This window comes from Argopecten irradians, chromosome 6, assembly GCF_041381155.1.
Source record: "Argopecten irradians isolate NY chromosome 6, Ai_NY, whole genome shotgun sequence".
NCBI classification, from domain to species: domain Eukaryota; kingdom Metazoa; phylum Mollusca; class Bivalvia; order Pectinida; family Pectinidae; genus Argopecten; species Argopecten irradians.
This window is the reverse complement of record NC_091139.1, coordinates 44,876,406-44,893,162: the sequence shown is the minus strand read 5'-3', so window position 1 is coordinate 44,893,162 and position 16,757 is coordinate 44,876,406. Positions and strand designations below refer to the sequence as shown.

Here is a 16,757-nt window from a genome sequence, read left to right as displayed (position 1 = left end):
TTGTAACATAGAAGTGATACTAGCGATGTATGAATGTGTGATTGATTATGACAGATAATTGATAACTATTCTACCTTTGATTGTAACATAGAAGTGATACTAGCGATGTATGAATGTGTGATTGATTATGACAGATAATTGATAACTATTCTACCTTTGATTGTAACATAGAAGTGATACTAGCGATGTATGAATGTGTGATTGATTATGACAGATAATTGATAACTATTCTACCTTTGATTGTAACATAGAAGTGATACTAGCGATGTATGAATGTGTGATTGATTATGACAGATAATTGATAACTATTCTACCTTTGATTGTAACATAGAAGTGATACTAGCGATGTATGAATGTGTGATTGATTATGACAGATAATTGATAACTATTCTACCTTTGATTGTAACATAGAAGTGATACTAGCGATGTATGAATGTGTGATTGATTATGACAGATAATTGATAACTATTCTACCTTTGATTGTAACATAGAAGTGATACTAGCGATGTATGAATGTGTGATTGATTATGACAGATAATTGATAACTATTCTACCTTTGATTGTAACATAGAAGTGATACTAGCGATGTATGAATGTGTGATTGATTATGACAGATAATTGATAACTATTCTACCTTTGATTGTAACATAGAAGTGATACTAGCGATGTATGAATGTGTGATTGATTATGACAGATAATTGATAACTATTCTACCTTTGATTGTAACATAGAAGTGATACTAGCGATGTATGAATGTGTGATTGATTATGACAGATAATTGATAACTATTCTACCTTTGATTGTAACATAGAAGTGATACTAGCGATGTATGAATGTGTGATTGATTATGACAGATAATTGATAACTATTCTACCTTTGATTGTAACATAGAAGTGATACTAGCGATGTATGAATGTGTGATTGATTATGACAGATAATTGATAACTATTCTACCTTTGATTGTAACATAGAAGTGATACTAGCGATGTATGAATGTGTGATTGATTATGACAGATAATTGATAACTATTCTACCTTTGATTGTAACATAGAAATGATACTAGCGATGTATGAATGTGTGATTGATTATAACAGATAATTGATAACTATTCTACCTTTGATTGTAACATAGAAGTGATACTAGCGATGTATGAATGTGTGATTGATTATGACAGATAATTGATAACTATTCTACCTTTGATTGTAACATAGAAGTGATACTAGCGATGTATGAATGTGTGATTGATTATGACAGATAATTGATAACTATTCTACCTTTGATTGTAACATAGAAGTGATACTAGCGATGTATGAATGTGTGATTGATTATGACAGATAATTGATAACTATTCTACCTTTGATTGTAACATAGAAGTGATACTAGCGATGTATGAATGTGTGATTGATTATGACAGATAATTGATAACTATTCTACCTTTGATTGTAACATAGAAGTGATACTAGCGATGTATGAATGTGTGATTGATTATGACAGATAATTGATAACTATTCTACCTTTACTTATTACAGAGTTCTCTCCCTTCTGCATCGGTATTGATTGTGACGTCAACACTTTGTTGGCAAAAATGATATACATGTAGTTTTCTCTCAAAAAATACGACGTTACACCCATAAAAACATGACGTCACAGTCAATACCTACCCAGACAGATTACTCTGTAATATGCAAAAATAGAATATTGAGATGTATGTTAATGATGTTAGCCAATAGGCTAGAAAATTAAAACATTTATACATATAAAAGATATATGAATATAGTGTGTATTGTACATAGTAATGTTAATTTAGTGCTAGTCACAATTTTACAATATCATATTATCAAATAGAGTTACTTCCCTTTGCTTCACTCGGGCTTAACTCTATTTGCCCTCTTCTGTTTCTAGAATATAACTTTCAGTCACTTGATTTGTATCTCTTCTGCTTTTGGAAGTTCTTCCATCTGAGCTGAAAGATCTTCTGAGAAGACATCTCTGCTTAGAAGAGTGTGAATCGCGTTATCTACAGTACTGTGTGATAGGAGTGGGAGTAATCTACAGTACTGTGTGATAGGAGTGGGAGTAATCTACAGTACTGTGTGATAGGAGTGGGAGTAATCTACAGTACTGTGTGATAGGAGTGGGAGTAATCTACAGTACTGTGTGATAGGAGTGGGAGTAATCTACAGTACTGTGTGATAGGAGCGGGAGTAATCTACAGTACTGTGTGATAGGAGCGGGAGTAATCTACAGTACTGTGTGATAGGAGCGGGAGTAATCTACAGTACTGTGTGATAGGAGCGGGAGTAATCTACAGTACTGTGTGATAGGAGTGGGAGTAATCTACAGTACTGTGTGATAGGAGTGGGAGTAATCTACAGTACTGTGTGATAGGAGTGGGAGTAATCTACAGTACTGTGGATAGGAGTGGGAGTAATCTACAGTACTGTGTGATAGGAGCGGGAGTAATCTACAGTACTGTGTGATATGAGTGGGAGTAATCTACAGTACTGTGTGATAGGAGTGGGAGGTAATCTACAGTACTGTGTGATAGGAGTGGGAGTAATCTACAGTACTGTGTGATAGGAGTGGGAGTAATCTACAGTACTGTGTGATAGGAGTGGGAGTAATCTACAGTACTGTGTGATAGGAGTGGGAGTAATCTACAGTACTGTGTGATAGGAGTGGGAGTAATCTACAGTACTGAGTGATAGGAGTGGGAGTAATCTACAGTACTGTGTGATAGGAGTGGGAGTAATCTACAGTACTGTGCGATAGGAGTAACTCTGATAGTTCAGTGTGATATTTCAGTATCGAACATGATATACTCACCTAGTGGTCTAGTCAGAAATAACTGCTTGGAATTCAATCATACAGGACAAGTTGATTTTCCAAATATTATTGATTAAACACCAATTCCATATAAGAATTGTTACATGTACTTTCCTGTTGGCAGAAACAAGGCTGTCTAAATCATGTTCCTTCTGTTGGTGAATACAGCTGATGGAAAACTCTGAAGCCAAGTTTTAAAATCTAACTACATGGTACAAGGTTAGGAATGTAATTAGCTTGGATGATTTATTTTTCAGCTTGTTCCAATCCAGTAAAAAGTGCCATAATCATAGCTATTCTAGCTGCAGGTTTTCTCTGAAGAGTATATATTATCGTTGCCAAGCCAATGGTTTTCTCTGTAAACTATATTATTATCGATGCCAAACATCAGCTCAGCGAGAGCCATGATTCTTTTACTCAAATGTTTTCTCAACTCATGATGTTATAAATGTATGCGTGCATGTTGTCCAGAAAATAAATGTTGTAGAAAAGGTTGGTTTAATTCTGATTTCAAGTTGGACAAAATATATGGCCAGTAATGAAGAAAGTTTTCTTTTGTCAAATGTAATACACTATTGTCAATGAGACTGTGGTGTGTATTAGTTCCACTATGACGGAGCTGAGTTATACCAGGTAATTAACGTTCCGAGTGTATATATATTTTACCAAGTATACCTGTATATGTGTAGTCTTGGTGTAAGGATTTGTATGTTTGCTTTTGATGTGCTCCTTCTGCAGCCTATTTTGTGTTAATACTTATTAAGCAGAGAATTTATGTGATATCATGAAGGATCCAACCATTTTATTTATACTGTTAAGTTTGTTCAACACCGACTTTCATGTCGTCGGCACACTATTGTGGAAAATCCACAATACAGAGAATTGAGTCAAGGAATAAAGAAAACATAAAACTAATAGTCGTTTGTCTTTTTAGTTCATTTGACCATAGCTCACAGTAATCTATTGCAATAGTCTTTTGTCCGTCGTCGTTTGTGTGTCGTGCAATGTCCCTTAAACATTTCTTCATGAACGCGATAACTTGAGTAAATATTCACCGAGCTTTATAATATTTTATATGTAACATTGGAAAAAAATCTCGGGGCGAGTTAGGAAATCAGCTTGATTCGACTGTAAATTATGGAGTTATTGCCCTTTGCACTGATAATTATTATTGGACCTTGTGAAAGCCATAACTTTGGTAAATATATATCAAGCTTAATGAAACATTGTGTGTAGACTAACATTGAAAGGATTCCGGACGAGTTTGAAAATCAGCATGATTTAACAGTAATTTACGGAGTTATTGCCCTTTGAACTAATAATTACTATTGGACCTTGTGAACACGATTACTTCAGTAAATATGAACCGAGCATAATGAAACTTTGTATATAGACTAACATTTGAAAGATCTCTAACAAGTTTGAAAATCAGCTTGATTCGACAGTAAATTATGGAGTTATTGCCCTTTGCACTTATAATTATTACTGGATATTGTGAACATGATAATTTGAGTAAATATGCACCGAGCTTATTGAAACTCTGTATTTAGACTAAAATTGGAAAGATCTCGGACAAGTTCAAAAAGCAACCTGATTAGATTGTTGCTTACAAAGTTATTGCCCTTTGCAGTTATAATTATTGAATCAATATACACCAAGCTTAATGAAACTTTGTATGTAGACTAACATTGAAAAGAACTTGGACGAGTTTGAAAATAAGCTTGATTCAACTCTTAACTTATTTATGGAGTTAATAATAATTATTGAACCTTGTGAACACAGTAATGTGAATAAATATGCACCAAGCTTACTGAAACTTTGTATGTAGACCTATTAGATGTATGTTCCTATTTCGTGAACAAAACGCATCAGTTGGCTAGTAAATTACATAACTAATTTGTATCAAATATCAGGTGACTGTTAAGGCCCATGGGCCTCTTGTTATATAACTGATGCACTGTTACAGATGAAATTGAAGTTGATTTTGAACTTTTTCTTGATACATTTTGAAAGTCAGTTGCCTTTTTATCTCAACTTTGGAAGAAAATTAGTGTATTTGTAAAGTGGCCAAAATTGCCAGGAGTATGTTTTGGTAATTAGGCTAAAACTGAAATTCAGTTTCAGAATTGACATCGAGAATGGAGTCCAATAATGACATACAAAAATGCATTGAATAAAAGGACACCCCCCCCCCCCAAACTATTGATATGTCTACCACTTATCACATATTGCACTATCTGTTGATTGAAAAATACTTATTTTGGAACCTTGACCTAAAGAATGTCTCTGTGTAAATGATAAACAGAGTGTGATAAGAATAAAGACAGAAAATGCACTTCCAATTAAATAAAAGGTACAAAGGTCAAAATATAGGTCAGTGATCATGACCAACTTTGTTACTCTACTTACCACATTCTCATAAAAATACATGGCCAAAGCTAAAGTAACAGCAACAAAAACTGAAAGAGTGTGCCTGGACAAGCTTTTCCTTTGATGAGGTTAGGTACAAGTGTACAATGTCTCGGTGACCTACGTTTTGGTACATAACACTGCTAGGCATACAAATGCAAGCTTCTTACTTTCGTTATCTAATTGGTATAAACGTACAATGTATCCTATTTTCCTGCTACTATTGGTTACAGTTCCATAACTGAAACTGACTCATTTGGTTATACAAAACACTAGAGAAAGAAAATATACTGTACAGAATTTAGTTTATTTTGAAATGTCAAAACACATTCTTTCAACATTATCAGTCATAAAAATTACTACCATTAAATAGTGTGATGTTGTAGTAGTTCCTATGTCAGCACTCAAAAACACATTCACAATGTCTTAAGTCTATTTAGGCGGGGCCTGACACTGCCTTACTCATGGCCTCGTAACAATTGACAGACACTTGGGCTTCAGCTCTGGCTCGGTCTGTAGATGCAGATTTTAAGTTGTTCTGGGCCTGAGCTAGACCGTCCCTTATAGCCTAAACAAAGACAAATTGAAATTATAAATTTTAGTCATAATTAATTCAATATGCGAGAGTTTAAGTGAATTATAACAACCAACAGAAATTTTGACAGAATGCATCAAAAGTTTTATTTTCAAGAGTCCACAGGGCTGCCAGATTGTAAAATTCAGAAGCTGACTGCTTGTGCAGTGGCCGATATTGGACATAAACTTGTATTACAAGCACTTCACAAGATCAACAAAATACTTAAAATTATCTGGGGAAAACTTTTGAGACAAATATTTTGTAATAAGAAATATCCTGCATATTAGTGAATTCTTAACTCTTAAAGCAAAGGTTTGACATTGTGACTTTTCTTGAATATGTTTACTTTAACCTTTTTGGCAAAACAAGTTTGAAGGATATAATTCATGAATGAACGGCTACTGGTTTAAGAGAACCTGACATACCCCGGCTCACACTAACTTTACAGTTTGCTTAGCAAAAGTTTCAAAAGTGATTTTTTTTCTTTAGCAAATAAGAATTTCATTTAGCAAATTATCCATTCACAGCATTTCATAATGAAAAACATTAAATCACTAAGAAGCACTACAGAATGTATTTTATGCATCAATTGAAATGTACACACATACAAAGGCTCCCAATCCTTCATTAAACTGTCGTGCGTATTATGGTACAGTAACTGATTAACTTATCAACTGTTTTAGACTGCTATGAAAGTAACGCGACTGGAAAAAAAGTTTGTTGTAAGGGATAGTGGATTAGATTAAGTCATGCATAAAAAATTTCACCGATGTTTGAAGCTTGTGTCGGCAAAAACTTTTGCATTTTTTGCTAATCAGGATGAAATTATTTTAGCACTTAGACAGATTAATTCTTTAATAACGAAAATGTGAATGGAAAGCTGAGTCCAGCATACTGTTATTGTCAACCCCTGTTTACTGTAAGATAGTGTAGCATAATAAGCTTTAATATTCTAAATGGGACAATTCTCACCTGAGCATCAAGGCTGTCTAAAGGATAGGCCTCCTCTGCCAATATCTGTACAGTGGAGTCTTTATTAATGGTGACTGATCCACTGCTCACTGTATAACAAACACCAGACACAGAATCATTATAACGGTACATAAAACTTGGGTCAAAGAAGTAATATCATAGGGGGTTATACAGGATCCTTCTAATTATCTGTAGGACAATTACTTCAGTCATTATGGGGCATGGAGTAGTTCCAACCATGTAGACAAAATAGAATGTTGAATTTTCAAGGCAGTGTGCCCTTTATAAAGACACACATAAAATAAACCTTCATGGTTACACTATATAGAATTCACAATACATAAAACAGTTAATAACTGAAATGAATCAACGCTTAGAAACAGTGTTTACAGAAGTGGCGGATTACAACATAAGGGCTCGACATTAACTTTTTTAAGGACTTGCCCTGTCGGGCAGGTGACTACAAAAACCTACCTGCCCGACTGGAAATTTGACTTGCCCAATAAAATTTAATGAAAAATGATACAATTTCTCTATTTTTATGATTAATTTATGATTCCTTTTGATTTTCTTAATTTTTGTGTTCTATGAGCATATTGAAGAATTAATAATTCACTGCAGTAAATATAACAAAATATGTCCTGTCCTAATAAATTGTTCCTAGCTACTGACCAGTCGGGCAAGTGATAATTATCAGGAACCTTCCAGACCTAATAACTCCACTGACACTTCAAATCTGCTTTGATGTATCTTCTTCTTAGTCCACACAATATCGGTGATTATTAACGAGATGAACAGGTGTCTTAGCTAACAATATTCTACAAGCAAAAACTGTAAAATACCGATAGGGAAAGATCGATTTGAGCAGACTAGGTTGTGAATAGCCGACATGGCGAACAGAACTTATAAATTTCTTGATTTTCAGTCAAAAGCTGGTCATGTTTAATTAATCTTGATTCTTGCATATAATGATAAACTTTTGATTTCCACTATTGCCATACTATTGCTTTTGAGCTAGGCCTACCATTTGCTATCAATCTCAAAGCTCTTTGCCATGCTTTCTGTCAAATTACATTATGACTGTGTCATCAAAGCGCTTGAATTATCGCATCGTGTATACTACATGGGTGTACAAACATCTGTTTGACCATGACTAATTATACCGATAAATCTGTGTAGACAGCTTCATAGCTCAAATTTTGTTACATGACCCGTAAATGTATCTTAAGGACTGTGATATCAACTCTACATCAGCCTAAACAAGTATCAATGGCACTAAAATATCCACCTGCCCAGTCGGGCAAGTCACAGACGTAACTGACCTGCCCGACAGGAGGTCTGACCTGCCCCGGGCAGTCGGGCAATGGTTAATGTCGAGCCCTGAACACACAAAGATGCTTTGGAAAATTTCAATCAAATGGATAAGCATACATTTGTATTCTAATTTTTATAGCTCAGACAAAAAGACAGGACTAGTCAAAAATAATCTTAAAGTTTCTGGTGTTAATACAATGGTGATGTTACCTATATATAGTACCTGTTATAGCTATTGTAAAATCGACAGAAAATTTAGACTAGTCAAACATATGACCCGAGAAGACTTAAGATCAAAAGCATTATATAAATAATTTTTCTTTGTTTTCATACTAAATCTGGTTTTATGATTGGCCAATTCTTTTTTTTCCCATACCACTATGGAAAAAAAATCAAAGAATGGCGTGAAAACTTGACATTATCGTGATGTCACAATAGAATGATTGACGTTGCATATTGATTTGTAAAATCAATGGAATTGTACGTGTAAATGTATTTTAACTGATCAAGTAGTCTGCCAAATTAATAATAAGCATTGATGTCACTATTTTTAATTTCATTGGGGTATGAAATAACTTTTGTTTGCAAACCTTCGTAAGAATCTGCTTCACGGATTCAGTTTGCAAACAAAATTTCTTTCATACCCCCATGAAAATAAAAAATAGTGACATCAATGCTGAAGTGGATTATTTTTCCATGATAAGAGAAGCCTTTCAGGAACAGGAAATAAATTTTCCATTCACATTATTTATAAAAGAAGATGTAATATTGAAATAAAGCGAATAGAATATGTCATACCATCATAATGACATCATTTATTTGGCAATGAACAATAAAATTCTGTTTTATATTACAGACGATATGCGCCCATCCCCAAAAATCACAAACATTTGTATGTTTCTGTTCTCTGTTGGACATAACAGGTCAAAGTTCATCTAAAATTTAAGTACCAAAGAATTTCTTTGATGAGCCGTCTTCTTCCTTAACCGTCATAACTCCTGGCTGTAGGACTGTGATCAAGGGTACGTGAGTGGCGAGGATACCAAAGGATTCGTTCATTCCTGGCACGTCAACTTGCTTTACATTTTCGTTCTTGTAGTAAATCTGGAAACAACAAATTAATAACCAGGTTTTGCAGCTATGGGATTGACCCCATTTATTCATTTTAAAATGTAAGCTTTCATAAATGACTTGTTTAATTGAAATTGAAAAATCATTTCATATACATCTAAAAACTCAATAAATCAACCGAAAGAGACCAACCAAATTAACTAAAACCAGTCTAAATCATATGTGAATATTTCATTCATAATTATCTATACTGTATCATTGTCAGTGGCGTAGCGCCTGTGCGTGCTTGAGCATGCAAAAAATAATGTGACTAACATTTTTGTACAATCAGAAAAAAAACAACACAACATTTGTATACATGCAATGCTGCAGAATACAAATGATGTACATATGTATATATACATATATACACATGTGATATGACTATGTATATGCATACCATAACTTTTGATTTGAAAGACTTAATGCAGATTGGCCATTCCGAAAATTTTTCATTTGGACAACTTGTCTTTTATTAGTCTATATATTTCCAGTTACCAAGCTGTTAAATGTGGTTATGTTTGAATCTAATCTCTCCAAGGGTTCATTAGAGTCCCCATGTTCACCTCTGTCAACGGGTCACGAACTGGCTGTTTGTTGACCTCCGGTCACAGAATATTACGTCATGATGATGGTTTAATGTAGTTAATGAATTTAGTATGCCTTCAAAATATCTTTTTCATAATCTTGAATAGAGCTGTTATCGTAGAGAAAATGTGCATCGCGATATCGTCAAGATAGTATCGCGATTTTTGCCGAGTAAAATATAAAAGGAATTTATGGAACTATTAGTCATGTTTGGGGGACCAATCATGAAAGTACAATAAATAGTGAAATTTGTTAATAAATAAAGTGAAACATTCATCAAAACAAACATTTATTTGTTATACTTTTAGTTAGATGTTTGTTTACAAGTCAATCATATTCTGTCCGTGTCCGACAGTGCAATGTTTTTGTTTCCTTTCCAACTAACACATGATGGGTTACGGCTGACGACGATATCGTAGATATAAGTTTTTTTAACGATATCGTCGTCTCTTCTCTACAATCGTGATATATCGCGATGCCAATATATGATAACAGCTCTAATCTTGAAATTGCGCTGGGCCGTTTACAGAGATGAAATTGTGGGGACCACAATGCACCCTGGGAGAGATTGGTTTGAATGGTGTCAAAGAAAACATTAGACTTTTTCACCAAAATTCCTCTTCAAAAAAATGTGGATTTTGAATTTGAAAACACTAATAATGCTCACAATAGTCCAAATATTGTAACTTACGTCATTACTAGATAAAAACGGACCAAGAAACTGTTTCGGCAATTTAAGAGAGTCTGAAAATACACTGATCTCCGCAGCCTAGTTGGGGAAGTTTGTCAACTGCTGGGGGCCTTCGCCCCCACCCCCCATACCCTCTATCTGGGCTTCGCTCCTGGACCCAGAGCAGAGGGCTATCGCCCCCTGCACACCAAAGCATGCACGTCTTTTCAATCCTAACTAGGCCGCTGGTCGTGGACCCGTGGCTCCCGTGTCTGTCTACTGCAACACCTTCATAAAATACCCCCCCCCCCTCTCTCAAAAGAGTTACGGTTCATCCCAGCAATAATATATTTGGAGGTTTAAATTAAAGACGTCATTCGTCACAAGTAGTACTAAGTATTAGTCAAACATATTCGGTAAGGCGAAGTTACAAGTAACTCTTGCAAAATATTAAACAGAAACCAGCTAAGAAACACGAATGTGCTTGACCCGGCGACTTTCCATGGACAGGTTTAGAACAATAACTTACAGCATTCGGTGAGGCGAATGAGAACGGCATTGTAGAAGCGACCACATCGGCATATCCTCTGTTTGATTGTGAAGAGGCAATCACGCGACTGCACTGTCTCGCCAAACCGGCCGTTCTTAAAATTTGCCGAAACAGAGCCATGTTGATCTTGACCCAAAGATGGCGAAGGTGATAGCTAAGGGGCAGTAACTCTCCGCGTTAACGTTTGAGGTAGCATGCTACTAATTTGTACCTATGACGTTATACAATACAGTCATGTCGAAGGGATCATGTTTAACTTTTAAAGTTATTATCCAGGGTAATCATTTTTTACGAAACCAATTACGTACTACTTTTTACTATCTTATAAAACTGAAAGTAAATAACTTTATTTATATATAATATTATAAATTAATAATTATCTAATAAAATGATGCAAATGAAAATATTAATAATTTCTAGTCTATACTGAATCCGTCTATATTTCCTTTTATGGTTCCCCGATCAGTTATACTTCTGATATACTTTTTTTATACACAGCGTTAATTCAAATATTTAGCAATCAACAAATTTTATTTATTAAGAGTTAAATAAACATTTTTTAGTGGAGTCTAAAATCAATTATTTTGAAGTGTTTCCAAATGGTAATTACTGTTTCAAAACATGCTTTTTAAAGACAATTCTTCGGATAGGTTGACGGGGTACATATATTCTTGAATGCTTTTCTTGTTAGTGCCACAAATTCATCGATATCGATGATTATATTATGTGGATTGGCAGGGGCGTGCATAGATTGTGTAAAAAAGCAAAGTTATATACCGTGATTGTGAAGGTTTTTTTAGTTTATAGTTATCCGATGCGAAAGAAATATCTTACCACCCCGCACAACACTCTCTAGATCCTCCACTGATACCCGCCTATGTAATAAATCAATTATTTTTAGAGTAATAATTGAATTCATTTTGCTGAAATTTTTTCGTTAAAATAGGTTTTGAATAATTTTATACATTCTCCAGATAAAAAAAGTGCAATATCACAAACAAGACATGGTTGTGACAAAAAAGTGACCATTTATTCTGTCCACAATAAGATGAAGTCATTCGTACAATACATGTTTCCCTCATGGACCAAAGTTCTCGCTGGAGTATAATATCAAATGCTTGAATCGTTCTCAGCACGACGGGGAAGTACGGCAGTAACAGTAAAAAAATACTATATGCATAATCATTTTTTAAGATGTAAAGTACATACTGGATAAGTCTTGACCTAGTCACCACATGAGGATCCCTACCGCACAATTAGTGTAGAACCGGGGTACGATGCCAGTCGTAAGTCACAGAGAAGATGGACAGAGGTCCTTACATGTTAACAGACAGTACGTAACCACCAAGCAGGTATGAAGACGGGCTGAGGTAAAAGGATAGCAGACCAGGCCTGGCATGAAGAGATGGTTGTTTGGGTCCGCATGGAATTAAAAACAAACGAGTCCCTAAGCTTTGTCATTTAGGTAAGCAAGACGAATGAGAGACAATTCAGGATTGGAAGAGGGGACATATCAACCGCAATATATGATTGACAGTGAAGGCCACTGGCAAGTGATTTGACGGTGCGCTTAGTGGTAGGCAAGTGATGAGGCAGACAAATGGACGAAGGCAATCAAGTTTTGTGAGCAATGCCTGGTGTAAAGTTAAATAAAATATGCCGTACCATCATACTTAGAGACAGCGTTAAGCAGGCTTTGAAGAAAGCAAGGAAGCAGTGTTAAGACTACGGCACGGGGAAATGCTAGGTCGGTGGCATCATGGCGTCTTAGCCTAGGAAGCATGACAAAGCCAAGGCAGAGGATATGCGAACCAACGAAAACGAAGAGACATAGGATCGATAAATGATCATGAGAAGTCTAGACAAGTGAGAGTAGCTTGGTTAGGTTAATGGATTCATTCAGACAGCAGAGAATATCATGGAACCATCCGTGGGATATGAAAGCTGCAGCCAACATATGATATTCTGTAAAGCATAAGCGTATTTAAGAACTGGTTTTGCGGATCAGATTGCTGTAAAACCCAACACATGGTATCAAGACCAATCCTCAAGGATTTAGCCCAAGGTATTGACCGCGCTAAAAGGCAGAAGCAGACACTATCCAAAGGGACAAACATTTTGCCGTCTGTGAAATCCAGAAACCTTGGTACAGGGAGTGTGAAAACTGGTGTGATACTCGCAACAGCAAAAGACTAGGAGATGAGGGCAGACATCCAGCAGAGGATGAATTTCCAGGCAGAAGTAGCATCAACACCACTTCGCCCTGACATCGTGTTGTGGTCCTACATCTCTAAGCAGGTAGTCATTGGTGAGTCTAACGTGACATTTGAAGACGGGATGCGGCAGATCAACGCTGGGATGCAACAGTATGCAGGACCTAGTTGAGGAATGTCAACAACGAAAATAGAAGACATGATGCCTGCCAATAGAGGTCAGATATATGGGTTTCACTGGTCAGTGAGTTTAGGGAGCCTCACTACTATTATAAGTCATAGGAGCATACCGAATGAATGTGAAGAAGACTAAATGGGAAAGAGGTTGTTTTCACTTGGATTTATCACCAGACACAGTACTAGCCACGATGTGACAGAGGTAATGAAGTAACAGAATGCACAGAATAGAGGGGACTCAGTAAACGAATGACAGTCGATCGGTCCCAGGTTGGACTTGATTAACTGATAATAGCCAGCGCACCTCTGGATTGGACAGCACCGAAATATCTAAATAAGGATCCATCTGATGAGGGGCTGGAGTATGGCGTGCCGAACGTTGCAAAATTCAATAAGTATAAAACATTTGTGCAAAAAAATGTGTTTGTAATATATCGTTATATGTGTTCAATATTTTTAATTTGTGTGTGTGTGAAATATATTTATGTGTAAAAAAACATTGATGTGTAATTTTTCATATTTGTGTGTAAAAAAATGGTATGTGTGTAAAAATATACATTTGTGTGTTATTTTGTTTTATATTTGTACAAATATATATATTTACACACAAATATGTATTTTTAACACACACACAAAGAACATATTACACATAAACTATATTTTTTATAAATTAAAAAAAAATTACACAAACATTTATTGTTTTTACACACAAATTAAAGATATTGAACACATATAACGATATATCACTAAATATTTTTTACACATTTTATTTTACCTAATGAATTTTGCATGAATTGTGCATCGTTCGGCACGCCATACTGGAGCCATCCAGTGTATTTATGGAATTGATTATGATATAATGTCTGTTAGAACTGTATTATCTTGGTACTGCCTGTAATCTGTGTAAATGTTAAAATAGTTTACTCTACAATAATTGTGTAATCAATAGAATTTTATTTAAGTATTATTGTTATTATTGCTTCTGAAACTTCTTTCTTACAAGTAACACCTACTATTTATATATTCTATGTAGAAGCTATGTGCTATATATAGAATATAGTGTATTCGTATTGAAGATCCACGAATCGTGATTAACAGTACAATAGTATATAGTTTATTATAACGTTTTATAAAATGATCCTTTTGATTTCTAAGCTGGTATTAATATCTCATGAGTATAGTTCTCTTATGTTCATGCGTGTATGTGGTCATATGCTGTGTATGAAATATGGAACTTGGTATTTATAGCGTCTTGAAGATCCTAGAGTCACCAGTAGTCTTTTACATAGAAAGTTTCAAAAGTCTCCAGCAGCCTTTGTTCTATCTATACACTGCGATGTTTGATAATAGACACTTTGATCTATCTATACACTGCGATGTTTGATAACAGACACTTTGTTCTATCTATACACTGCGATGTTTGATAATAGACACTTTGTTCTATCTATACAATGCGATGTTTGATAATAGAAACTTTGTTCTATGTATACACTGCGATGTTTGATAATAGACACTTTGTTCTATCTACACACTGCGATGTTTGATAATAGACATTTTGTTCTATGTATACACAGCGATGTTTGATAATAGACACTTTGTTCTATCTATACACTGCGATGTTTGATAATAGACACTTTGTTCTATCTATACACGGCGATGTTTGATAATAGACACTTTGTTCTATCTATACATGGCGGCGATGTTTGATAATAGACACTTTGTTCTATCTATACACTGCGATGTTTGTAATAGACACTTTGTTCTATCTATACACTGCGATGTTTGATAATAGACACTTTGTTCTATCTATACACTGCGATGTTTGATAATAGACACTTTGTTCTATCTATACACTGCGATTTGTATTGTTCTTTCTTTGATAATAGACACTTTGTTCTATCTATACACTGCGATGTTTGATAATAGACACTTTGTTCTATCTATACACTGCGATGTTTGATAATAGACACTTTGTTCTATCTATACACTGCGATGTTTGATAATAGACACTTTTTTCTATACACGGCGATGTTTGATAATAGACACTTTGTTCTATCTATACACTGCGATGTTTGATAATAGACACTTTGTTCTATCTATACACTGCGATGTTTGATAATAGACACTTTGTTCTATCTATACACTGCGATGTTTGATAATAGACACTTTGTTCTATCTATACACTGCGATGTTTGATAATAGACACTTTGTTCTATCTATACACTGCGATGTTTGATAATAGACACTTTGTTCTATCTATACACTGCGATGTTTGATAATAGACACTTTGTTCTATCTATACACTGCGATGTTTGATAATAGACACTTTGTTCTATCTATACACTGCGATGTTTGATAATAGACACTTTGTTCTATCTATACACTGCGATGTTTGATAATAGACACTTTGTTCTATCTATACACTGCGATGTTTGATAATAGACACTTTGTTCTATCTATACACTGCGATGTTTGATAATAGACACTTTGTTCTATCTATACACTGCGATGTTTGATAATAGACACTTTGTTCTATCTATACACGGCGATGTTTGATAATAGACACTTTGTTCTATCTATACACTGCGATGTTTGATAATAGACACTTTGTTCTATCTATACACTGCGATGTTTGATAATAGACACTTTGTTCTATCTATACACTGCGATGTTTGATAATAGACACTTTGTTCTATCTATACACTGCGATGTTTGATAATAGACACTTTGTTCTATGATGTTTGATAATAGACACTTTGTTCTATCTATAACTGCGATGTTTGATAATAGACACTTTGTTCTATCTATACACTGCGATGTTTGATAATAGACACTTTGTTCTATCTATATGGTATATAGACACTTTGTTCTATCTATCACTGCGATGTTTGATAATAGACACTTTGTTCTATCTATACACTGCGATGTTTGATAATAGACACTTTGTTCTATCTATATACTGCGATGTTTGATAATAGACACTTTGTTCTATCTATACACTGCGATGTTTGATAATAGACACTTTGTTCTATCTATACACTGCGATGTTTGATAATAGACACTTTGTTCTATCTATACACTGCGATGTTTGATAATAGACAAGCAGCCTTTGTTCTATCTATACACTGCGATGTTTGATAATAGACACTTTGTTCTATCTATACACTGCGATGTTTGATAATAGACACTTTGTTCTATCTATACACTGCGATGTTTGATAATAGACACTTTGTTCTATCTATACACTGCGATGTTTGATAATAGACACTTTGTTCTATCTATACACTGCGATGTTTGATAATAGACACTTTGTTCTATCTATACACTGCGATGTTTGATATAATAGACACT

The 16,757-nt window shown here is 34.8% G+C and overlaps 1 protein-coding gene and 1 long non-coding RNA gene across 2 annotated transcripts; one reads left to right on the top strand and one right to left on the bottom strand.

Moving 5' to 3' along the window:
* Nucleotides 1–1,055: 1,055 nt before the first annotated feature.
* LOC138326032 (uncharacterized) lies at nucleotides 1,056–3,741 on the top strand. The gene is made up of 2 exons (XR_011208857.1): nucleotides 1,056–2,459; nucleotides 2,525–3,741. It is a non-coding gene; the product is annotated as an uncharacterized lncRNA (long non-coding RNA).
* A 1,782-nt stretch (nucleotides 3,742–5,523) lies between these two features.
* On the bottom strand, nucleotides 5,524–11,180 carry LOC138326030 (ATP synthase subunit delta, mitochondrial-like). Its single transcript, XM_069272139.1, has 4 exons — nucleotides 10,996–11,180; nucleotides 9,049–9,202; nucleotides 6,785–6,873; nucleotides 5,524–5,803 (listed from the first exon to the last, which is right to left on the bottom strand). Exons 1-4 carry the CDS (start codon nucleotides 11,134–11,136, stop codon nucleotides 5,672–5,674), a joined length of 516 nt encoding a protein of 171 aa, XP_069128240.1. The 5' UTR covers nucleotides 11,137–11,180; the 3' UTR covers nucleotides 5,524–5,671.
* Nucleotides 11,181–16,757: the final 5,577 nt, after the last annotated feature.

Coding starts and splice junctions, on each gene's coding strand:
- LOC138326030 (XM_069272139.1), bottom strand. CDS start 11,136: ATGGCTCTGTTTCGGCAAATTTTAAGAACGGCCGGTTTGGCGAGACAG. Junction 6,874..9,048: donor CTCATCAAAGAAATTCTTTG/GTACTTAAATTT, acceptor TTTGTTATACAG/TGAGCAGTGGATCAGTCACC. Junction 5,804..6,784: donor TAGACAGCCTTGATGCTCAG/GTGAGAATTGTC, acceptor GTCTTTGTTTAG/GCTATAAGGGACGGTCTAGC.